Source organism: Periophthalmus magnuspinnatus, chromosome 23 (assembly GCF_009829125.3).
Source record: "Periophthalmus magnuspinnatus isolate fPerMag1 chromosome 23, fPerMag1.2.pri, whole genome shotgun sequence".
NCBI lineage: Eukaryota > Metazoa > Chordata > Actinopteri > Gobiiformes > Gobiidae > Periophthalmus > Periophthalmus magnuspinnatus.
In genome coordinates this window covers 20362192-20386916 of record NC_047148.1, presented here as the reverse complement: position 1 = coordinate 20386916, position 24725 = coordinate 20362192, and the positions used below count along the sequence as shown (strand labels likewise).

Here is a 24725-nt window from a genome sequence, read left to right as displayed (position 1 = left end):
CCTGGCTGACCTGCCTCCCATTGTAGTTTGTTTATAAAACTTATTGCATAGGCGTAATCATACAGGAAATGTCTACACACACTCCTTGTACAAGTATTGCTTAAGTAATTGAGTAAGTAAATTCTCTGGACTTTCAAATGTTTTCTTTATCCAAGCAGAAACTAACGAGCACGAGAGGAAAAGACTGGTTTCCTTGACAGGTCAGACAGGAGAGTCCTATTTTTTCTATCCACGAGCAGAGATGGTTTGTCCGTAGTTCTTGAGAAGATGTCTGTGTAATCGCTCAATCGTCCAGGTCTGACCCATAATAAAAGCCAAAATTTAAATCTGTTAACTGGACAAAAAGTTGTAGGACTGACCCTATTTTTTTATTTATGTATTTATTATTTTTATTTATGTATTTATTTTTATTTTATTTATGTGTTTATTTATTTACTGTTTTTATTATTATTATTATTATTATTATTATTATTATTATTATTATTATTATTATTATTATTATTATTATTATTATTATTATTATTACTACTACTACTACTACTATTTTATTTATTTATTTATTTTTTACAACTTTTTGTCCAGTTTTACTTTTGGCTTTCACTAGAGCAGAGACGCCGTTTTCCCAAAATGTCCTCTTCAAAGTGCTACATTTTCAGTTTTTGCTCATGATTGATTCGCCTATTTACTGCAAACACACACACTTGGCACGCAGAGACTGTGAGGCGTATCAGTGTAAGTGGTTCTCACAGGAAATGCCAGATAACACCCTTAATCTTATCCTCCTTTGTTATTGAAAACTTCATTTCCCAGAAGTCCTTTCAAGGTCACGTGGGGTTCACCCGGAAGTGCCTGCGAACAAAACATGGCACAAAAGTCAACTCGACCCATGGATCTGTTAAAATAACTCAACTCAACAGCAAAAAAAAAAACAAGACAGTTAAACAGCGGAGCAGGTGTTTGTCACGGCTTTACGGAGGAACAACAAGAAAGTAAGAAATGTGTTTTTATTAAGAAAGAAACGGAATGAAACGGTGCTACTCGACTCCTGTCTGACCCCAGAGAGCAAACTTAATGTTGACTTTTCACCCAGATTGGCAGAATTAGTCAAAAATAACCCCCCTTTTTCAAGTATACAAAGTTGTGCAAACTTGTATACATCTTGCCATATGCCGGTGGTTTTGCAGACATTAAAATATTTTGTAATTTGCACACACAGTAATAGTTTTCAGCCTTTTTGTTAGTTAAAAGTTTTATATAAGAAAGAGCATCAGCATAGAAATGTGCAAAAGTGTTGTTTTTGATTGCTATATTTACTTGTGCAGCTAGAATTTTGGCAGTATTTATGTTTTGTTTACTTGCGGAAGAAACAAAATACTTCTCCCCTTCTCCCATTTCAAAACAAAGTCCTTAAGAGGATGTCCAGTGATCTCTGCTGAAGTCTTTCCAGAACAATGTGGAATATGAGCAGATCCAAAGACACTGGACAGTCTCTGGATGGTTGCTCAGTTGTATTGGTCCAGTAGTGACACAGTGCTGGGTTTTAATTTACTCAGGCTGAGTTATTTTTAATCCAGCACTTTTAATGTGTAGCCAGAGTCACAGTGAAACGTCACATGGTGCAGTTTCCTCCGCCTATTTTGATCAAGCAGCCTTTTCCTGTCTGTATTTCCATATCCTCAAGCAGGTGAGGCTTTATATCTAGGTTTTAATCATTTTCAAAGAACTTAAATTAACAATGTAACTACCGTACATTATTATAGTCATGTTACGTTTACTTTAATCTGAATTTAAGCAATGGTCTAAAGTCTAGGTGATACAGATAACACTGTAGCACAGAGGTTAAACTTCCAAAGGTCTCTATTTCTTTCACTGGCTGAATGTTAAATACTTTACTTATTCCGCTCTTATTCATTTACTTTCTTAGGTTTTGAAGCATGGCTCTGGCTGGAGTTCGAGTTATTGAGTTGGCTGGTCTTGCACCCGCACCATTTTGTGGCATGATTCTTGCAGACTTCGGTGCCAGTGTGATCCGTGTTGACCGAACCAAAATGGCAATGAACATAGACACGCAGGCCAGAGGAAAACGCTCTGTGGCCATTAACCTGAAGACCGCTGCAGGTGTGAGTCTGCTCAAGAAGCTCTGTGTCCAGTCCGACGTCGTCCTTGAACCATATCGCAAAGGTCAGAAGGGCACAATCCCTTTATTATTCTGGGTGATTAGACTTGCAAATAACTCTGTTTTCCCTGACATTCTTAACATCCATGTGAAATAACAGCCAAGACAAGATAAACATGTTTAAATCATGTACCATATTTCATTACCTCAAAATATGTACAGTAAAGTTTACAGATTTTTTTGACCCACAGGTGTAATGGAAAAACTAGGACTTGGACCTCAAGAACTACTTAAAGAAAACCCCCGGCTCATCTATGCTCGATTAACAGGATATGGCCAAAATGGACCTTTAGCGCTTGCTGCTGGACATGACATAAATTACCTTGCAATATCAGGTAGTAACTACAGATATTTGTCTGTGTCTGAGTATTTGTTCTTCCCTTTCCCCTGATCTTGTCCTTTGATGTCACAGGCTTATTATCACGCCTGGGACGCAGCACAGAAAAGCCGTACGCTCCACTGAACCTGGTAGCAGACTTTGCCGGTGGGGGTCTCTCCTGTGCTCTGGGGATCGTTCTGGCTCTGTTGGAAAGGACAAAGTCAGGGAAAGGCCAAATCGTGGATGCCAGTATGGTAGGAATGTGGGATTTTGTGACTTTGTCTAAATAAGTATCCATAAATGTTTACTTTTTTGTTATTGTCAGCAAAGTGTGCTCATGTGGATGCTACAGTTGCAGAGCCCTTTGTACAATGCTGACACTAGGCCTGTCACAGTAACAAATTTACAAAGTATTGCTGAAGAAAATAAAAAATGATAAGCGACAATATTGAATGCCTTTATGCCACTGACACAATAATTCTGGTCCTTAATGCTGAAGATTCTAAAACCCATATCAAAAGTGCATAGAATAACAAAACGTTCCCCACTAATACAAAGAAAAAAGTACCCACAGTAAATATAGACCCCAAAAAAATGATCATTCCATCTATCATGTATTGAACAATAAGTCGATATTGTAATTATTATGACAGGCCTAGCTGGAACTTGTAGACCAAAGAGTGAATTGTGAGACTGGAATGTTATTGTAGTTCCAATATGAAAACAATGTAAAATGCACTTTGTTTGTTCCGTCCATGATTTAAAGGCAGTGCTTTCCCAGAAACTTTTGTCCTGTTGAGTGGGCAGCTCTGAATAATTTAAAAACACTGATCAGAGTCTGAATGCCTCAGTATTTGACATGTACTGGCCTTAATGAACCTGAAAGATTCATGGCACTGCTGTAATGAACTTTTTCAGAAACGTTGAAGCCTAAATGAAAATGTGCTTTGTTATTTCTAGATTATAGACTTTGCATCATTAAACCAACATTTGAATTTGACTTTCGTTTACCTATTGTGATGAATTATTATGTACTTTATTTCAAACTATGCCATCAACCCTTAGTAATTATGTGCTGCCCCCTTTCAGTAGTTCACAAACTTCCATGTATTGTGCAGTTAACCGTACAGAGACAAGGCTTTTCTGTTAAGCAGTTGTTAAGCAGCTATTTGCCAGTGACAATCTGTCTGTGGTTGGTGTGAGATTATCACAAAGCAGCTATAGATGAATGGCGTTATTAGTGGTTTGTATAAAGCTCAGAAATCAAAGAAATGAACGTAAAGGGAAAACAAATCTGCCATTTTGAATGCAACAGTCAGCTAAAATATAAGCACATTGGAATAGGAAAATAAACCTATTCATTCCCCTCACTGCCTCACAGTTGGAGGGATTGTAATAGAATTGCTAATGCATTTCCATTTTGGTCTTCTGAGGAAAAAAAAAAAAATTACACCCCCAAAGGGTTGTTTTAAAAACACTGATTAACTGTTACTGAATTAATTAAAAATAGACTTTGTTTCTCCTTACTGTATTCAGGTTGAAGGTGCTGCATATGTGGGTTCATTTGTGTGGAAATCTCATCGCATTGGCATGTGGAACAACCCTCGAGGCCAGAACATGTTGGACAGCGGCGCCCCCTTTTATGACACCTATCAGACGTCAGATGGAAAATACATGGCTGTGGGTGCCATTGAGTCACAGTTCTACAAAGAGTTACTTAAGGGTCTGTATATGTCAAAGTCACTAGTTTACATTCACTCACTGACTTTACTTCATCTAAATAAAACAATAAAAGACACTCTATTATCTTTATACAATGGATACTCCTTTTAAAAACACAGAAGTGCAAAACTCTGGCTGCAGTCCTCTGGTGACACACCTTATTACTTGCTCTTATAATATATATTTTTTTCTTTTTAGGTTTGGAGCTGGACTCTGCAGAATTACCAGAACAGATGAGCTTCAATGACTGGCCCAAACTCCGACATATTTTTACAGAGCGATTTGCCTCTAAAACCCTGGCAGAGTGGACCAGAATATTTGAAGGCACAGATGCATGTGTTACACCTGTGTTGTCTTTTGAAGAGGTGAGCTCGCACCCTCATAACCAGCAGAGGGGGTCGTTCATCAAAGACCAGAGCGGGGAGGAGAGTCCCAGACCAGCGCCAGTACTTGACAGAACCCCTGCTGAGCCTTGTCTTAAAGCTGACCCTATGGTTGGAGAACACACAGTGGAGGTTCTGCAGGAGTATGGCCTCAAAGCAGAGCAGATTGAACAATTACTAGCGACAGGAGTCGTAGAGTCTCATGCCACTAAGACTAAGTTGTAACTATATTATGACTAAATCTGTACTGAAACAACAGTTTTCATAACCTCATTTACCTCACTAATGTTATTAATGTGAAATATTAGCGTTTCTAAAGGGAATATTTCCTTAATCGATATAATTTAATTAAATATGATTTGAAGATTTTTTTACCCTTTGTCACATTCAGAACTAACAATGTCAGCTCACCCATCGTCATTTTATGCCAAAAAATATATTTTAAAATCAACTCCATCCACGTTGCCATTTTGTTGTATGTTGAATCTTCTCTGTACATTATGTATTTTGAAATAATGCCACTTTAAACCAGTATAAACAGTATAAGAAGTCCTGTATCACGCTGATGTAGTGGATTTCTCTATAACAGTGGCTTCCATTCATACTGGGCTTTATAGTTTTTCTCTTCCCTCAGAAGTGCACTGTTCTCTCATGAGTGCAGCAGGTATCTGAAGAATGTGTGTAGCGTGACTCCGACCAGCTGACTCCCCGTGCACAAGGCATAACACAACACACTGTTCACTGTAAGGCCAAAAAAGGCCTATAGGTCTGTCAAAAAGGTCTGTACACACTCTGCAGTAATTTACTATTTCAATGATAATAAATTGCTAAATTGACAAACTCCCGGTGGGGACAAAATGTATGGTCAGGTTTACTACTATATTAAAATAATCAATTTATAGAATATTAGGCAGAAATGCTTGAACTGTAAGACTTTATTTACACATTTGAAAGTTTTACTTCCAGGACAGATGATCTTTTTCCTTAATTTTCATTATTCCTCTTTGTAGCTATTTGAGAAGTTACAAATGTCACCAACAAAAGAATAAACGATGTTCTATTAGATTGTTGAAACTTTCTGTTCTATTTTTCTTTTCTAAAGCAGTTTATATCTGTGATTCATTTAAATACACATCTCTCAAACATCTAACCCCTGATTAACAGGGTTTAAAGCAGAAGTGTTTGATTCTTTTTCTTGTTTGGACGTTTTGCTCCTTTCATTGGTTTATCTGCCTGTAAAAACTTTTATAACTTTTATAAGCCTTTATATGATAATGGAAACTTGATCTAATATTTTTACTTTCTACATCGTCTGTTGTTGTATTATTTAGCTGCAGCACAGCGGTCGTCTTGGTTCAGATAATAGAGCATATACTGAAAGATTATTTCACTATAGAGCACAATGATTGTCACAATATGTCAGCACAGACGCTGTTGCTCGGAGAAAAACCCGTGTGATAGAATAGATTTCCAAACAGTATTTATGTTTTTGACATTTGTTTGCCCAGTGTCAGCTGTTTAGGGCCTGACTGAGGGTTAAGTCTAAAAATACAGGCTTATCATAAGTAAAGAATAAATTGGCATTCAGCAGCGGTGGATTTATATCAGGTTAATAAATGATGTCATTGCTACAGTATCTAAGATTTTAGACAAAACTACAGAAGCATTTGAAATATTGAGCTTTATGTGTCTCTACATTATCACTGGATTTGCTTTAAGTGCAGATTTAAAAAGTATTCACTAAAATAATGCAATGTGACCAAAGGATGTATCTCTTACACACACAAACAGAAGAAATCAAAACACTTTTGGGAGGAAGTCATATTATTTTTAAATCCTATTGAATTTCTTTTGTATTTCTGACATGTATCTACTCTTGATTTGCTTTTTACCCTTTTCACAACAATTTATTCGACTGTGAACTAAATTACAAATCTTAAACTTCATCTTTTATCATAATAATTTAAGACTACTTCTTCTCACGGCGCCCTCCAGAGGCCGTGGTGAGAATGCAGGAGGGAGCACGTGCCTCTTCTCTCTCTGATGCGCGTGTTTTTGCGGGTGAAGGCGCGCGCGTTCTTAGAAAACAGGACAGAGCCGCGAGGGAGTCCGTGGCAGGGCATCTGGGTGAGATCAGAATGTCCAGAGAGGCGCGCCCATGTGTCTGTGCAGCAGGTGACCTCACTGATGGACATCCGGACACACTGCACTGAGTATTTTTCATAGGCCTCCTCATAGTCTGCATTTGAATAGTGTTTAAGTTATAATAAATATAATAAAGTGTATTTCAGTTGTTTCCGGGGCAGTTTAAGAGCAAAATGTTCAACAATTAACTTAGATGGGATTTTTTATTTACCAGCTTGTCCCTTAGTAACAGTCCATGTAACTTTTTTTTTTTAGAAATCTTTGAAATTTTAGTGCCTGTCTGTGTTTTTTGTCTTTGTTTTCAGCAGAAACAACCACAGTCAAATTATAGTTATCATTGTTTTATTTTAGTTTCCCTTTAATTTTTAAAACATCAAATCAGGATAGCGACCATAACAATAACAGTTCACTTTGATTGCAGCAAACACAATCTGCTCATATCAGTATTGGATTGTGCCAAATATGTAACAAAACAAACACTTATAATGTGTTACTCATAACAGTCCAAGTGTAGTAAAGCCAATGCTAATACTAATTCTCCTTGCATCATTGGGTTTTACACATCGTGGACAGACTTCTCTACATGAATGTGTTTCTTTATCCTGTAACCTGCAGACAGGCGCTCTGCAGGGGGAGCGTCACAGCTCTCTCACATGCATGTAATTGCTGTTTCATAGAAGGCATCCCTAAGGCCTTACTCCAACAGGGAGGAGAGATCCTGCTCCTTCAGTTAAATACACCCCTCTCTCTCTCCTCCTTGTCTTTTTCTTCTCAGTGAGTCTGGATGCTCTTTCACGGTTAAGCTGTGGATTTGGACTATGCGAGTAGAACTATGCAGTAGACAGAAGGATTAGTCTGCACTGAGCCCCTGGATTGGGCTTTTGGTTACCTCTCCTTAACTTGGATCAACTAGAAAAAATCTGATTCCCCTTTCCCTCCATTTCTTCAGATCCCCTTCTATACACTTTTTTATTCTTCTCTTTTTTATGACAATGACTCTGTTATCAGACGACCAGTCCATAAGGCCGCAGCCCTGTCGACTTCCAGAGACTGGGAAACATATGGGCAATGGTTTCCCTCAGTACTCCACAGACGGACCGGGCTCCAAAGAGGACTTCATGGACAGTGGAGAGGACGCTGTATTTGGGATTGTTGAGCCCCTACGAAGATCCCGGGGTCGGCTCATCCTCCACGGCCTGGTCATGTTTGGAAGGGAATTCTGTTACGCTGTGGAAGCGGCGTTTGTGACTCCAGTCCTCCTCAGCGTGGGCCTGCCCCGCAGCCTCTACAGCCTGGTGTGGCTCATCAGCCCCATCCTGGGCTTCTTGTTACAGCCCGTCATCGGTTCAGCCAGTGACCACTGTCGCTCTGCCTGGGGACGGAGGAGGCCGTATATTCTAACTCTGGGTATCCTCATGCTTATAGGAATTACAATGTTCCTCAACGGAGATGCTGTTATTTCAGGTGAGAACAAGAATTAAAATTAACTTCAAATTGTTCTTTTTGACTGGCTAAGATCCGACAATAGAAAATGAGCAAACCACAGAGTCCTGTATCACTAAACACATTCATTTGTACTGATTCTATTGTTTTACTCACGTGATAGACCTTTATTATTACAGTATGATTATATTCCCATGAGGAGTTTGAACTTGACTTTGGTGAAGTTCCCGTTTTGTGAGGGAGAGTCTGGGATCCAATGACACGAGGAAAAAAATAAGGGATGTTTGAAGATATTTACTGCATGTTAAGTTCAAAACTCTGAAGTGGCTGATTCATCTGTCGCTCTGTCACAAGATGAACCTCTGTAAACAAAAGAACACTTCAACAAAATGTGGATGATGAGGAGAACTATCCCATTGTCTCCAGGAAGCAAATCGTATAAGTTTATTAGTATAAGTGTCCCCCGTCCCCCAGGTTGGGACCCATTAATCTAAGTCACAGTTACAGACAAAATAACACAAACTCAATGTGTCACAGTCAGTTCTTTTTGCTCCACTTTCAGTCTGGTCTCATCACTTTTTCAAATTGCTCCTTAACCCCTGAACCGCGCTGACCTTGGCCTGATGTTTGTGTCGTCCCGCAGCCGTGGTGAGCGACAGGACGCTGAGGAGCATATGGGCCATAGTGGTTGTCATGTTTGGAGTGGTGCTGTTCGACTTTGCCGCGGACTTCATCGACGGACCGATCAAGGCCTATCTGTTTGACGTGTGCTCGCATCAAGACAAAGAGCGAGGCTTACACTACCACGCTCTGCTGACAGGTACGCAACACATATCTGACTTTATACGCACGGAGATACTTCAAATATCAGCGTTTGAGGTCAGATATTGTCACGGGAGACTATCAGTTCTGCTCATCTTGTCATCACTTAACACAGTCCTAATCCCAAACTATGATGGTCTTAAAATATTGTTTTATCAGGAGATACACAGTTACACAGCCATATTTTTACATCTAGGGAAATTCATATGCAATATTTGTAACTTGAATAAGTAATAAACACAGAAACAGTTACTTAACAAGTTAAAAAAAAGTAGTTTTATAGTCCCTGGCCCTTTGAGAGCAGCCATTTTGTTTATGTGGCCCTCGTTTGACTTCATTTGTACAGAATATTTTCCAAAAAGCTACAAAGAGATGAAAAAAATCCAGTCAGAGGACCACACAAGAGCACAATTCCAGCTGATTTCTGTATAAAATATATGGATTTATTTATACTACAACACTACTACAATGTATTTTTATGAATCACACAGATATGCAAGTCTTTTCCAACTATCTGTACACAATTTTCCTATAAAATATGACTTTTTTCTATAGAGTTTCATTTTTATTTAACAGTTTTTGGGTGATTTGCAAAAGAATCTCATGCGTACACGTCGTTCGTCGCTTAAAACATAGTAAAAGATGAATAAATGTTCAAAATAAGGTGTTGTTTAAGCGCTGGTGTCGCAAGAAAGTCGTCAAAGGCCCCGCAGTTTGGTCATGCTCCTCCTCCTTTGTGCGTGAGATGATGCCATTAAAAGCAGGCCGGATCGCTCGGAGATGTTGTGAGTAGTATCGCCGCACGCTCACGGCTCACAGTTGTCGGTGCGGCAGTAATCCAGCTCGCCGTCATGTGCTGCAGTCATGGGTCTGAGCTGAGAGACGCAGGCCGACCACATGACTCCCCTCGGCTGCCTGAGCGCTGCCCAAGAACTTTCACATTCACGAGGCTTTCTGTGCCAGCGCCGTAATCCTCTGATCTCCAGGAGTAAACGCAAGTGAGCGGACGGAGATTATTATGAACTGAGACTAGTAAATTATTGTGGAAGATAAATATTTTGAAGTGTTTGTCACCGCAGCGACGAGATCTGAAGCAAAAGTGATGTGTGTCAGTTTGAGTTGTTACGTAAATGTTTAAACTTTTATTTAACTGGGGAAAAGTTTGGATCGAGAAAAATAAAGTACGATATGATACCTGCAGCATACTGTAGAGAGGTAGAGAGAGATAAAGAAGAGAGGGGAGAGGGAGAGGGAAAAAGAAAGAGTGGGGACAGCGAGAGAAGAGAGGGGCAGAGAGGAGAGAGAGAAAGAGAGAAGGGAGAGAGAGAAGAGAGGGATGAAAGAAGGGGAGAGAGGGAGAGAAGGGAGGAACAGGAGAGAGTGAGAGAGAGAAGGGGAGAGAGGGGGAGAGAGAAGAGAGGGATGAGAGAAGGGGAGAGAGGGAGAGGGGCAAGAGAGAAGGGAGAAAGAGGAGAGGGAGAAGAGAGGGGTTAGAGAAGGGGAGAGAGAGAAGAGAGGGATGAGAGGAGAGAAGAGAGGGAGAGGAGAGAAGGGAGAAAGGAGAGAGTGAGAGAGGGATGAGAGAAGGGGAGAGAGGGGGAGAAGAGAGAGAGAGGAGGGGAGGGAGGGAGAGAAGAGGAGAGGAGTTTTATGTGAGTGATTCTTTACAGATACTAAAATGCTTGTTGTGTTCGTGTGCAGGTTTGGGTGGAGCTTGTGGGTACCTGGTGGGGGCTATGGACTGGGGTCACTCATTACTGGGTCAGCTGCTGGGCTCAGAGTACCAGGTCATCTACTTCTTCTCCGCGCTCACATGGGGCATCTTCCTCACTGTTCACTTGTTCAGTATTCCCGAGCAGCCTCTGGGTAAAGACAGGTGCAACTCGGAGTCATCGCCCCCCAGCGCCCTCCACCTTCTCGGTTCCCATAGTAACAGCAATGGCTACGGAGCTCTGGTCAAAGACTCCGTCATAAGTCCCAGCTCACCTACTGCAGACCTCAGGCCCCGGTCCTTCTCCGCTTTGGGCGAGGCCAACTCAGTGACCTCTAGTGCTAAACAGCCAAACAAGGAGGTATGTGGATTTATACATGCAGTAAAGTTAACCACTCGACAATAAAAAAAAATTAAATAAATAAATAAATCTCCTCATTTAATAGTTGTGACAAGCATGTGATGCATAAAAGTGCACGAGAAAGTACAATCCTCTGACAATAACATCTTTATTTACAAACTGTAGATCAGCAATTAGATCAAATTCCTCATTTACTCTGAGGTCGCTGTGGACAGAGAGACACTCACTCTTCTGCTGCTTAGTTTATTTCTAGTTGTTTATGTTATTATTAGTATTATGTGTCACAAACGTCTTCATTGCACATAAAGTTTATATGAAACCACCAGCTTCAAGGATCTTAAAAGAGGCAACAAGGGAAAATGTGCAGCAGCTGTCGAGCGTGAACATGTATAATATGTGACATTTTGTGTTCAGGCTCAGAAGAGGATGACGCTCAGATCATTGATGAAAGCTATAATCAACATGCCCAACCACTACCGCTGCCTGTGTGTGAGTCACTTACTGGGATGGACGGCCTTCCTCTGCAATATGCTCTTCTTCACTGATTTTATGGGACAGGTAAATGCAGATAATCTATTTTACATAGAGATGCATAAACATATCACTGTCAAAGACGTCAGCTCTGAATCTTATTTATTGATTGATATTTTTCCAGTCTTTTATACATTTTCTGCATTTACTCACTTCGACCAAACTGTGTGTGTATGTGTGTGTGTCTAGATGTATACACACACACACACACACACAGGTAAAGCAGGTAAACAGTCCAGTCCTAACTCTCTGAATACAGGTGTGCGCTTGTCCCTTGTCCCAGACGTAGCCTGGATGACTTGAGTAAGTCATAAGTCGTAACTGTGGCATTTTTAAATTTCCAACATTGATCACTTAAATCAAATGTTGTAAGGAGCACCCCAAGGCTCAATTTTGGGCCCGTTACTTTTTACTATATTTATTAATTCCATGGTTGCAATTTAAGAGCAAGCCTCATACATTTATATGCAGATGATGCTGTTTTGTATACAAGTGCTCCCTCTGCTGATCAGGTGATTTAAAACTGCAGCAAGATTTGAATGAAATCGAAAAAGCCCTCCAAATGTTAAAATGGTCATTGAACACATAAGACCTAAGTATATGATTTTTTCTAAAACGTTTAAGTGACGTGCTACAAATGTTTATAAACTAAATGGGACATTGATTGAAAGAGTCAGAACCTATAAATATCTCGGGTTTTGACTTGATGGAAACATGTCCTTTAAAATATATATCTTGGAATTATGTCACAATGATCATTTTATCACAGAAACAAACATTGTATCCCACTGAATTAAAGAAAAGATATTGCTCAAGGAATCTTTCTTTCTGCACTAGATTATGAAGATCTAATCTAAATACAGACTTTGGCCTCTACTTTAAAACCTTTAGATTCACTCTTTCACTCAGGACTTTGTTTTTTAACAGGTGATAAATTTAACCCATCACTGTTGAAAAAGTAGGTTGGCCACTGCCATCTGTCAGAAGAGAACAACACAGTATAAAATGTATCCATCAGGGACTATTTGATAGACGTGACAGATATTTATACTCACACCTGCACCTGTTTTAATGGTTTTAATGTCCCAGCTGACAAAAAATACAACATTAAAATAGAAAATGGCCTTTTAAACTTTGGAGGTGCCCTCTGAGACGCCACTGAATGTAAAAAACATGAGACTGTCACTAAATTTGGTGCCGAAAAAATAAACGCACCTGTTGCCCATGTGCCACCTCGTCCTAATGTGCCCTGGGTCGCATCAGCAGATTTTCTCAGCATAAATCAATTATTGAGATAAAAATGCTAATTCTAAAACATTTCCAAATAATTAATGTCAGAATTTGGCCCATAATGAAGCTGGTTTTAATTAATGTAAAATGTGTAAAATGTCATTATAATTAAACCTAATCAAATTATAATATTGTTCATTCTCAAATTTTCATAATTCATTTTTACGCTGGCACAGGGACAAACAGACTCGCTCCCTTCTCCTAGAAGAAGAGTTTTTATTGTATTTTTTGTACATGTACTAAATACATGTCCACAGGGGCTGGGCGGGGCCACAAACTGAAAACAATCTCAGAGTACCTCAAATTTAACTATTATTTATATCACTGACTTACCCAAAATATGGACTTTTAAGCAACTTTTAATGGAAAAACAGCAAAGGAGAGACTTTTTTATATGCTGAAAAATGTATACTTACATTTTTCTGCTATTTTTTTCTGCACCTTTTGATTTCTAGTTCAGTGAAGGAGGGAAACTAAAACCTATGGTATTGATGAAGATGATTTTCTACTTCCCATTGATATTTAACTTGTGTATGTACAGATGCATTAGAGTTTTGTTAATACTTTTAGACAAAGCGTCTCAGTTTTGACATTTGGGGACACATTTGTTATTTGATCGAGCTGTGGTCATTAAATCTGACTGGTTCTGATTAGTTTCTTCTGATTACACAGATATAAGGCCTGTTTGCGGTTGCTAATATCTTATTTTTTATGTTTATGGTGGATGTGGCAGTGAGTCTCGTAGGACGTAAGGGCTTAAACATCGCACCCATGAAAAGGTCTGAGTCCTGTCACTGAGCTTCCCCTGGTGAAATAAAGATTAATAAATACAAGATAAATACATTTCCTGCCATCTTGTTTGAGATTTTTGGATTGAAAACAGCTACCCCGGGCTTCTCTGACGTACTCCCCGTTATTTGAGCCCCATGTGTCATCTCCACATGCGTCACTCTCCTCATTTCTCTCCCATATACTTTTCGTAAATCGTATTAATGTCATTTTTAATCCTCCACGTGACCGTTTTGTCCTAAAGATTCAGTAGGACTTTTATTCTTACGTCTGCTATAAGGACAAGGGTTATTTTATAGCAACAAACTGTTCCCTCAAACGGTGCAATTATCACTGACAGAAGAATTATTGACAGAGGAAAAAACGCCCACTGACAGTCCGAGTCTAGACCGGGACTGGTATTACAGAGGCAGACTGACATCTTAAAAGGAGTTCTTTACCACAACAGGTGACATGTTGGCTCGTGTGACTCATCTCGTATAGAAGCACTCACTTCAACCCACAGAAAATCCACAAAACGGTGCAGGTTTTTTGTGTATAAACAGGATTTTGTGACTTTCTTTCCAGATCGTATACAAAGGAAACCCGTACGCAGAGCACAATTCAACAGCGTACGTGACATATGAAAGAGGAGTGGAGGTCGGCTGCTGGGGATTATGCATCAACGCCGTGTCTTCAGCTCTGTATTCCTGTAAGTAATTATTGTGCCGGTTTGATAAAGACATAAACAATCAATCAGGTGTCATAGTGTTCCAGAAAAGCAGAAAATAGAGCAGTGTTAATTAATGTTTCCGTCAGTGCGTTAAGCGGATTATGCAGCTATACGTTGACATAAAACACAAACATTTCAAAAGGAGTTAGCAGCTGCGTTTAGATACAGCGGTCCCTCGTTTATCGTGGGGGTTACGCTCAAAAAATAACCCGCAATAGGCGAAATCCGCAATTATTCTATATGTTTCTGGCTGTAAAACCCCTCACCACACACTTTATACGCTTCTCTTACACTGGCGTTAATATTTTCTCACATTTCTCTCTCAAAGTTCAAACCTTCGTCGGCGCGGAACGTTTCATCGACGTCGTGGGTTTCGTCGGGGAGAAAACTCGCAAATGTACAGCACTTCAGAGTCACACTGCGATCGAACGGACAACGGCGTACAGTCTCTTAGCCAATCAGGACGCAGAACACGACGCGCGTTCATAAATTGTAAAAAAAAAAAAAAAAAAAAGCCAAATTGCTCTAAAAAAATCCGTGAAACAGCGAAACCGCAAAAGATGAACCGCGTTATAGTGAGGGACAACTGCGTTAATTTTTTCTTTCTTTAAAAATCTAAAGTCCAGTATCATCGCAGTAACTATAAATTGCATTCTCTTTTACACGGTTTCCAAATTTAATTACAAATGCGAGTGTTCTGTTGTACTCAGTGGTTATGAAAGTTTTTAATCACATTGGGGTCTGCGTGTTTGTGAGTTCTTCAATCAAACATTTCCAGACTGTTGGATTGAAAGGAATTAATCAGTTCTGTTTCCGTCACATTCACGAGATTTAACACCTCTGGATTTCTTTCTATGAGGCTGTGGTAAAGATTTTGTGCATGGAACAAAGATACGGGACATTACTGAACTGGTGGGACCAAAAAGTGCAGAACTCGGGGCAAGATTACAATGTTTATTTACAGAATGTGAAATGTCAGACAAGTACAGGTTAGACCGGCGAGGGGCGAGGTGCCGGGTGCGAGCTAGAGTTCGGGAAGGCGCCGCGGAGAGCAGGGACAGGAACAGGGAGTAACCAGTACCGGAGCGGGAGACAGGAACAGGGACGGAGCCAGGAGCGACGGAGGCAGGGAGCGGGAACCAGAGCGGGAGGCGAGGTGTTAGCCGGGGTGCAGGACGAGACAAGACGGACAATACACGGGGTCAGGAGCAGAGCCAGATGCAGAGGAGCTGGGACGGTCCAGGGAGCAGGAATCTGAGCGCAGCAAAAATCCAATCAGCATCAAAAAGGTAACACGAGAGTACGAAAGACGAGGAGGAATAATCACGTTAGACACGCGGACGATCTGGCCCCGGGTGTCTGGTCCTGGCTCCTCTTATCCACGGCAGGTGGCGTTGATTGCGCTGATGGGATGCGGGTGCGCGCGGGAGGAGACAGGAACTCCGCCCAGCTCCAGGTTCAGGCAGGTGGGGGAAGGGAAAAGTACACAGGGAGACGACACAGGAGGCAGAAAATGCAGCATCATGACATGAACTAAGCCAAAAGATACAGATGTAATTGCAGCTATTGATGAGGCTCTGCTGCAGCGAACACGGGAAGAAATCCAGTCCCGTGTTAACGTGAGGTGGGTTAAATGAGGTCAAACACTTCACGGACGCCCTGTATTATTCACAATCTCTGTTTTCGATTCAGCTATTTTACAGTTAAATGAAAGTAACATCGTCTCTCGTCTCTTGTGTGCAGACGTCCAGCGCTTCCTCCTCCCGTACATCGGACTTAAGGGTTTATACTTCATGGGATACTTCGTGTTCGGCCTCGGCACCAGCCTCATCGGTCTCTTTCCTAACATCATCGCCACGCTCATCCTCTGCAGCGTTTTCGGCGTCATGTCCAGCACTCTGTACACGATCCCCTTCAACCTAATAGCAGAGTACCAGCGGGAAGAGGAGGTACGACATAACGCAGGATTTTTCACTGTGAAGGAGGTCGAGGCCGGTTGCAGAAGTCACTCGTGTGCATGACAGTGTTTAAAGGGCACTGGATAATCTAATTCAATTGACCCTAACTACATTAAGGAAATCCACGTATTTATTCAGAGCATGAAGTATAGTGTTTAAGAAGTCACTGTTTACAATCGGCCTCGTCCTCTGTCACTTTTCTGTCTCCGTCGGCTGTTTTTGAATTGTTTTTGTCGCTGTTTTTTGTGTCTGAGCAAAGGAAAATGTTCAGTTTGTTCAGTTTATTTATCTATCGCAGTTCTGGATGTACTCGCTTTTGTTACTTAAGTGAAAGTACAGATGCAAAACAAAAAGTTGCTCAAGTAAAAGTAACAATATCACATGAAAAAAATCGATTTAACCCTTGTGTGTTCCGCCCAGTAGAGTTACGTTGAAGTTCCTCTGGGCTCAATTTGAATTTATTTTTCTTATAACTCAGCCATAAAATAACATACTTTTTTTTTTTTTGGTTAATAGGCCATATTTTAGTAAAGATTGTGCATTTTTGGACCTCAAACTCTCCTGTAACTCTTAATTTCCATCACTGTGCTGTGTTTGTCAAGTACAGTGGTGGAAATTAAGTTGATCTGAGTTATAAGAGAAACAAATTAGGGTCAAATTGAACTTTAACGTAACTTGTTTTTCAGACAGTTCTTATTATACAATCAACATTTTTTCAAGTGGCCCAATTTTCAACCTATTTGATAAAGAAATGTCCAAGTTCTGCTGTGAGTGAGTTATTTTTTAGGGTCATAAATTACCCCAGGACAACACAAGGGTCAAGTAAAAGTATTTAAGTAACCGTTTAACACAATGAAAAGTAAAAGTATTTCACAAGTGTTGCTATTTATTAAAGTGTTAAATTAAAAATGGGACATATTTTGGTCAGCAGTAACAATACAAATCTATTTCTTAATTTAACTGATCAGTTTTGTGGATTTATTTTTGTTTTGCTCAAAGCTGAAACTTGAACTCAAAAACTTTAGTCCAGATGTTTCCACGAACATGGTAAAAATAACCCCTCAAATCATATCCAAAGTACTTTTTACTTTTCAGTCCTGTTAAAAAAATGTAGAGGAGAAAGTACAGATACTGCTCTCAAATGTAGTGGAGTAAAAGTAAAAAGTACACACTGTAAAATGTACTTAAGTAAAGTACAGTACCTTACTATTTTTTCTTTATCTTCCACCACTGAATTATTGTAGGAATAAACACAATAGAAACGCAAATTTGACATATTACCAGCAGTCAGCCATCAAATCTTAATAAATATCACCACTGGAGGGATAAAAAATGAACTGTAGGGGTGGGATTTAATAAGTTAAGTTAAATTTTTCTCCTTCCCACTCCTTTTCAAGCTTAAATTAAAAAAAAAAAAAAGAAAGTGAAATGTGGATTACGTATACTGGACATATGTGTTCATTAATCAGCTTGAAATAAAATAAAATAAAATAAAATAAAATAAAATAAAATAAAATAAAATAAAATAAAATAAAATAAAATAAAATAAAATAAAATAAAATAAAATAAAATGAAATGAAATGAAATGAAATGAAATGAAATGAAATGAGCTCAATTGACAGAAGAACAGAATGAACTGAACTGGTATTTAATCAAATGAATGAGTAAAACACATCTAAAAAATGCAGCTAAAGAGTAAAGTTCTTACTCCTCATGGTTTAAAGTAGCTGTTTACTGGTGTCGATGAAGCATTTTGACGTGTCCCTCTTGTGTCTCCCGTCCTGCTGTCTGTGTGCAGGAGCAGATCAAACTGAGCGGCAGCAGAGGGAGCCCCCGGGGGACGGGAGTGGACTGTGCGGCTCTCACTTGTATGGTCCAGCTGGCTCAGATCATCGTGGGGGCAGGACTTGGAGCTTTGGTGAACCTCGCGGGAAGCGTCATTGTGATTGTCCTATCGGCCTCGACCATGTCCCTGCTGGGCTGCATCTTCATCGCACTTTTCATCAGATATGTGGAGTGACTGCTGGATTTTACATTTGTATTTTAATAAAAAAGATTCTTTATTATGCAGTTTGAGTTCTTGGTTTAACCTTCGTCAACAGTGACAGCCTCTACTTTTATGTTTTTTGTCCAATCACACAAAAAAGTATTAGTCTAGGAGATGTAGGCGAATATCGTGAATATAAAAATGTGAATATCTGCTGATTAAAAAAAAAAAAATGTGCGTTGTAAACTTCCAAATAAGGGAATAAAGTCATAAAGTCACATGATCGGGTAATTTTAGGTGAGTTTACATATGTTTGAAACTTCAACCAAAACATTTAAAGGCACAAATTTGTTGAATCGACATAAAATCTGAATATTGTTCTGAGAAACTCCTACATAACAGACTAAAACATATTCATTTTTTGTCAGAAATGCCCACCTCTGCACTGGAGCTCCATACTCTGCTACAACCTGATATAATCCATTCATTTAAGGGGTGTCCAAACTGTGGCCCGGGGGCTAAATGCGGCCCTCGGACAAATTTTTATTGGCCTTAAACCGACCCAATTGATCATAAGCAGCACTTTTAACAGCAAATTAAACTATTTCTAGCACTATAACCTCAAACACCACATTGCATTTTGATACAGACTTAAAATTAATGTGTTTCAAGCTAAGATAAAAAAAAATTAAAAAAAAATAAAAAGTTTGGGCACCTCTGATTTAAGGTAAAGTCCAGGTTAGGGTTAGGGTTAGGGTTCCAAGCCATATTCTTCCAGTGAGACTAGATTATTTTCTATATTTACACCAAATTCAAATGTTTAAAAGATATTCCTTGATTCATAGCGCAGGTTCACATTATTAGTTTTTAAAAAGCTCCACACTCAAGGTTTTCCACTTATTTTCTGGTGCCTTTTCAAATATGACATGCTTTTGGAGTTTAAAATGCCACTCATATATAAAAAAAAATATTAAAAAATCAAAAACCTACCTGCTGCTAAGTGCGGAGAAAAACAGAAATGTTAAGTTGCAATCACAAGTAATTCATCGTCTCATTTTAACACCAAAAGTATCTTGTAAGAGCGTGTGATTATGTGACAGCTGCTCTGAGCCGACCCCCATTCACCGAACGTCGTAATGATCTGTGATGTTTGCAGCGTGAAAGCCTACGTCTACGTGCTCTGCAGATATTAAGTACTTTTGGATTGCTCATTTTCACTTTTAATCCGTCTCTATAATTGTCCATCATTGACATAGAACAGGGGCGTCAAACTCATTTTCACCGAGGGCCACATCAGCAAAATGGCCGCCATCAAGGGCCAGATATAACTGTGCGGCAGTGTAAATATCACTAAAGTTAACCAAATGTCATGTAAAATAAATGTAATTACTTTTTAACTTGTTGAATAACGGTTTCTGACATTTTTAAAAGTGTGTATCTGGGCGGGACACACCTCCTCACAGACCTTCAGCTCTGCTTCAAATTCGGCCTTTTACAGCCTTTTAATTATTGGACAATTTGTTGTTTTTCTTGCAGACTAACTTTTTCATACTTAGCTCCGTGTTTGGTGTCAAAATGTCAACGTAGATTGTACCGACCTCACCTCATAACACAAAAAACATAGTTTTTTCTCCGCCTTCTTTCGCCTTCACTTTTCTTCCTCCAAACTTCCTTCCACGCCGACATTTTTCCTCTTCATGAACATTTTGTGATGATCATTTGCAAATATTTCTCAGTTGTGACATAGACTATTCGCTCATGAAGTCTGTCAGTATGGTCTGCACTGACTCCACATTACACATAAAAAAAACTGGGTGTAGCACGGCCAAAGTTCTCCAAATTTGATCATTTACGTGTGAGATGAATCCTCAAAAAGCAAATACACGTTAAATATATGACAGCATTTAATATTTCAGTATCCGTTTAGCATCAGCGCGCCACTGTTCCCCCGTTTTGTGCATCTGGGAAAGTTTAATTCAGTATATTATCCTGATTAACTCTAAGGCACATGTGTCAAACTCAAGGCCCGGGAGCCAAATGCGGCCCGCCACGTCATTTTATGTGGCCCGTGAGAAGATAAATTAAAAGGCATGACTGTCATTGTAAAATAAGTCTATACTGCTTTAATGTGTGCACTGACAATAAACTAATAAGATTTTCCCTGCAAGTGAGAGAAATGACGTGAGAAATATTTGCAAATAATCATCACAATATGTTCATGAAGAGGAAAATTGTCGGCGTGGAAGGAAGTTGGAAGGAAGAAAGGTGAAGGTGAATACAAGTTTGTGCTTTGAGGAGAAAAACCTGTATGTTTTTTGTGTTATGAGGCGGGTCGGTACAGTCCACGTCGACATTCTGTTACATTTAGCGATTTTTACACTGCCGTACAGTCACATCTGGCCCTTCATAGCGGCCATTTTGCTGATGTGGCCCTCGGTGAAAATGAGTTTGACGCCCCTGTTCTAAGGAGTTTGAGGAGGGTGTGGTCCTCTTACATTTCTTTTCTCTGCATCCGTGTTTACAGATCTTGCTCCGGTGAGTAAATATCAAACATACGACTGACATCTTTTAGTAATTACTGGTCTACAACGTTCAGCAAACCCAGATAAGTGTCATTTTGTTTTCTTATATCCACACATTTTGGTCCAAACTTAAAGACAGTAAATTAAGAGATGAACATGTTTTTGTTTGCTGGCTCGGAGATATCTTAAGAAACATGCCAAATACCAGTGGTTGTTACTTCTGGACAGAAAAATATGACATAAAATGAGTGATATTACAGAACAATCGTGTCTGTGCCAGCGTGAGACGGAGACAGAGTGATTACTGCACGGATAGCATGTGTTTTACTGGCTAGACTGAAATGATCATGTTATTGTGACACATGCTTCACATGCTTTTCATTATTATTATTATTATTTTTGCATTGTGTTGTGAATGCAAAAAACATGTGAACATTAGTGAGACAGTTTGGACTCACCAGAGCAGTGAAGCATCTAAAACAAAACACAAGGAGAGACATAAGACACTGATGGACACTGACAAATGTGTGCAGTGTTTTACCTTTTACACTGACACTGTGCTCCGCTGTAGTTACTGAGGACAAACTATGTGTAATGTTTGTATATCAGCAGCAGTACGCAGTATAACTCAACATGTGTAAGAGTTTGACGCAACTTTATGATGATTAAACTACACTACAAGAACTACAGAATATATTCAGCCACCTAAACCTGTCTGTGCGTGGGTTTTTTTCCCGTTAAAGCAGATACCGTTGCATAGTTTTAAAGATAACACTGTCAATCTAGTACTTTCTTTTCATTCAGAGACCACGCCCACTGTGCCAGGCCACGCCCACAGCACCAGGCCACGCCCACAACATGAAACTTCTTCTCTAAATGTTTCTCCTCTAAATGTTTCTGGTCTAAACTCAAATATTCTGTGTGCAGGACGGTCTCGTGAAGAGTTTTCTGCAGTTACAAAACAAAACCCATAGAATATATTACCAAAGAAACAGTAAATTTAAAAGTCCTGCAATTTAAAATCACAAAAACTTCTCAGTCGCTTTAATTTAAACACAATAATAAATAATAAACACGACAACAAGTCAGAGCAAAGTCATGAATGCAGCAGTTATTTCAGAGGAAAACCAACTCTGCAGATGGAGTATAGTAAATATTTAAAATAAAACCAGACAGAAGACGCTGGCAGCTCAGGTTCAGAGACTGTAGCACCTTTTTAAAACTGTAAAGGTCTAAACAGAAGCTTTCTTTAACCAGAGACCTGATGTGTGTCTCTATAAGGCCTGTCCCCATGAATTGAGAGTGCACATCATCACATCATAAGGATTCAGAAAACAGTGACGATTTCCTTTAAATTTTGCCCAGTTTTATTTATTTTCCAGTATTTTTTTGCACCGCCTGAGAAAATGTTCTGGCTTTACAGACTCCAAATGAAATGTCTAAGTGAAAATCTGCAAAACTCCCCATGAGATTAAGTGAGAATAAATTACATTGTTAGTCATCGAGAGCCTCAGTTAAAGCAGAAAGTTAAAAAAAAAAAAGAAAGAAAGAAAAGGCGTCATCTGAGTCCTGATGTGGAGCTGTTAGGTGCTGTTTTGGGGCAGGTCCTGTCTGTCGTTGTACATGACAGCTCCAGGAGGGTAAAACACCACTGCGGGCTCTTGAGACACACTGATGGGGAGCCCTGCTTGGACCTGCTCCTCCCTCTCGGGCTTTGTGCTCGCGGTAATGGGCCTGATGTTGGTTCCGTTTGGAGAAGTCATGCGCCAGAAGAGTTTCCTCAGCGCTTTTCTGAACTCCCTCCTCATCAGGCAGTAGAGGATGGGGTTCAGGCAGCTGTTGGAGTGCGCCAGACACACTGACACGGGGAAAACGTACACTTGTGTTGTGTAATACTCATAACTAAAGTGCACCACGTTGAGTTTGATGAGAATCCCCCACGCTGTTAGGGCTTGGTTAGGGAGCCAGCACAGGAAAAACGACAGAACTACTATTTTCACAGATCTGGTGACTTTTGCGCGTCTCTTTGCGCTTGAGTTGTTGATGTTTTGAGGTGTAATAAAGCGCAGAAGCAGAAGATAAGAGGCAGAAATGACGCAAAGAGGGAAAACAAACCCGAGTAGCACTTTTTGTGAGTGGTACAATCCCAACCAGAACTGCGCCGTGCTGTTGTTGTCTGGGAACTTGAGCAGACACAGGTCTTCACTGGACACCGTGACTGTGGTGGAGTAAACGGCGTGAGGCAGAGCGGCCAAAACAGCTGAGAGCCAGATAAAAACCGTGATGCAGCGCGCGGAGGGGCAGTGCGCACGGCGTCTCCTGCCCTTGAGCGCAGAGGCGAGGGAGCAGTACCGCGCCACGCTCATGGCCGTGAGGAAAAACATGCTGGCGTACATGTTCATGGCTGTAACATACGAAACCACTTTGCACATGACTTTACCAAACAGCCACGTGAAATCCAGCGCGTTTTCCACCGCCCAGAACGGCAGAGTGAGCACGAACTGGAAGTCTGTCAGCGCCAAACTCGTCACAAACAGATTTATAGATGACTTCTTCCAAACGTGTTTAGATTTCATTAAGTAGAGCACCAGTACGTTTCCAACAAGCCCCAGTGCGCACACCAAAGAGTACACGACAGAGATCAGGATCCTCAGCACAGCCGCTGCGTCCCCAGTTGCCTCCAGCTGGATCGAGTCTGGAAACAACTGGACATATTCTGAAAGTGACTGGTTTGTGGTTGAGTTGAAGACACAGGTTAAGTTTAAAGAAGTGCAAATCCAAGGTGTCGATTCTTCAGAAGTGTCCGTGCTGTCCTGAGACATCTTTGCTCACGTCATTTCAACAAAACAACAACAATATGCGGGAAAAAACTATTTCTCCAAGACATGCATGCTCATTTTTGTCCTTTTTCCCCCTCAGATTGGTCCGTGCGTACCTCTCCGCGCGCCTCCACGGGTCTGACGCATCTGGCGCTGTCCCTGGTGCTGATTTACGCGGCGTGAAGAAAATGAGGCTCCACGTGCAGGGAAAAAAAGGCGCAAAGATCTTGTTTGGAGCTGTGGACTGGAAATGGAGGAACTGCTGAGAGTAAATGTCTTTAGCCTGTGAGCTGAGTGTCATTTGGGGTCTGAAAAGTCTTGCCACAAACCAGCTCTACATTTCCAACTTAATGAATTAACTCAGCTGGACAAACGTTTGAAAAGGAAGTGCAGTACCTCTTTGTTAGCTAGGTCTATTAAACTGTGCCTGAGTCATATTTTAAGTAATGTTTCAGGCCCCTACTGGGTGCTCTGACACTTATTAGCATACTGGCTAGCACTGTTGTTTCCCTTGTTTTGATTTAACTCTGAGGATGGAGTTATAAACAGGATGAAATTGTGTCTACGGGTGCATTCCTGTTCAAAGATGGATCGTCTTTCCTAAACAAAAATGGCTTCTTTAACTCCCGTCTCAAACTATTTCATTTCTCTGGCTAAGATCTGTAGCTCACTGTCTTAAAATGAGTGGTTAGTGTCTTTGCGATGGAAATTTACAGCAGATTGTGGCCCTGAGCTGCTCTTGTGACGGTGTTGGTGCATTTTCGTCTGGAGTGGCTGTTTAGTTTCTTAGTAGACACATTGCTCAGTTTGTGGCTCCGGGTTTTGTCCTTTGGGTGGAGCAGTTTCTATTTTGTAGGATTGAAACAGACCTGGATTTGGTGCCGTCTGAAAATCCTCCTCAACATTTCTCCTATAGGGTCTGATTCTCTTTTGTCATGTTTTTGTTTTTGTTTTTGTCTCTCTTAAATCTACTGAAGGCTCATTTTGGACATCCACAAACAGAAAGGGATATCCAAAATGTCCATCCTCAGACCT

General features: G+C 40.3%; 3 protein-coding genes across 4 annotated transcripts; 2 read left to right on the top strand and 1 right to left on the bottom strand.

Annotated features, from left to right (window-relative positions):
- Positions 1-846: 846 nt before the first annotated feature.
- Positions 847-5670, top strand: amacr (alpha-methylacyl-CoA racemase). Of its 2 annotated transcripts, XM_033989934.2 has the most exons (7): positions 847-989; positions 1925-2181; positions 2368-2511; positions 2589-2749; positions 4032-4218; positions 4416-4821; positions 5235-5630. In XM_033989934.2, exons 2-7 carry the CDS (start codon positions 1935-1937, stop codon positions 5302-5304), a joined length of 1215 nt encoding a protein of 404 aa, XP_033845825.2. In that variant the 5' UTR covers positions 847-989; positions 1925-1934; the 3' UTR covers positions 5305-5630. The 2 variants fall into 2 exon arrangements, with proteins under 2 accessions (XP_033845825.2, XP_033845826.1); XM_033989935.2 differs by lacking the exon at positions 847-989 and adding an exon at positions 1619-1684 and having other exon boundaries at positions 4416-5670.
- Positions 4743-18382, top strand: slc45a2 (solute carrier family 45 member 2). The gene is made up of 8 exons (XM_033990363.2): positions 4743-4821; positions 7754-8209; positions 8832-9008; positions 10712-11082; positions 11497-11640; positions 14260-14383; positions 16148-16353; positions 18161-18382. The coding sequence occupies exons 1-8, from the start codon at positions 4803-4805 to the stop codon at positions 18380-18382; spliced, it is 1719 nt and encodes a 572-aa protein (XP_033846254.2). The 5' UTR covers positions 4743-4802.
- Positions 18383-22454: 4072 nt separating this feature from the next.
- rxfp3 (relaxin family peptide receptor 3) lies at positions 22455-23693 on the bottom strand. Its single transcript, XM_033990052.1, has one exon. It carries the CDS (start codon positions 23691-23693, stop codon positions 22455-22457), a length of 1239 nt encoding a protein of 412 aa, XP_033845943.1.
- Between the last annotated feature and the right edge of the window lie 1032 nt (positions 23694-24725).

Excerpts from the sequence above, each read along its gene's own strand:
- amacr (XM_033989934.2), top strand. The coding sequence starts at position 1,935 with ATGGCTCTGGCTGGAGTTCGAGTTATTGAGTTGGCTGGTCTTGCACCC. Across the intron at positions 2,750-4,031 it reads AAATCGTGGATGCCAGTATG|GTTGAAGGTGCTGCATATGT; the intron begins GTAGGAATGTGG and ends TACTGTATTCAG. Across the intron at positions 4,219-4,415 it reads CTACAAAGAGTTACTTAAGG|GTTTGGAGCTGGACTCTGCA; the intron begins GTCTGTATATGT and ends TTTTCTTTTTAG.
- rxfp3 (XM_033990052.1), bottom strand. The coding sequence starts at position 23,693 with ATGTCTCAGGACAGCACGGACACTTCTGAAGAATCGACACCTTGGATT.
- slc45a2 (XM_033990363.2), top strand. Across the intron at positions 8,210-8,831 it reads CGGAGATGCTGTTATTTCAG|CCGTGGTGAGCGACAGGACG; the intron begins GTGAGAACAAGA and ends GTCGTCCCGCAG. Across the intron at positions 11,641-14,259 it reads TCACTGATTTTATGGGACAG|ATCGTATACAAAGGAAACCC; the intron begins GTAAATGCAGAT and ends CTTTCTTTCCAG.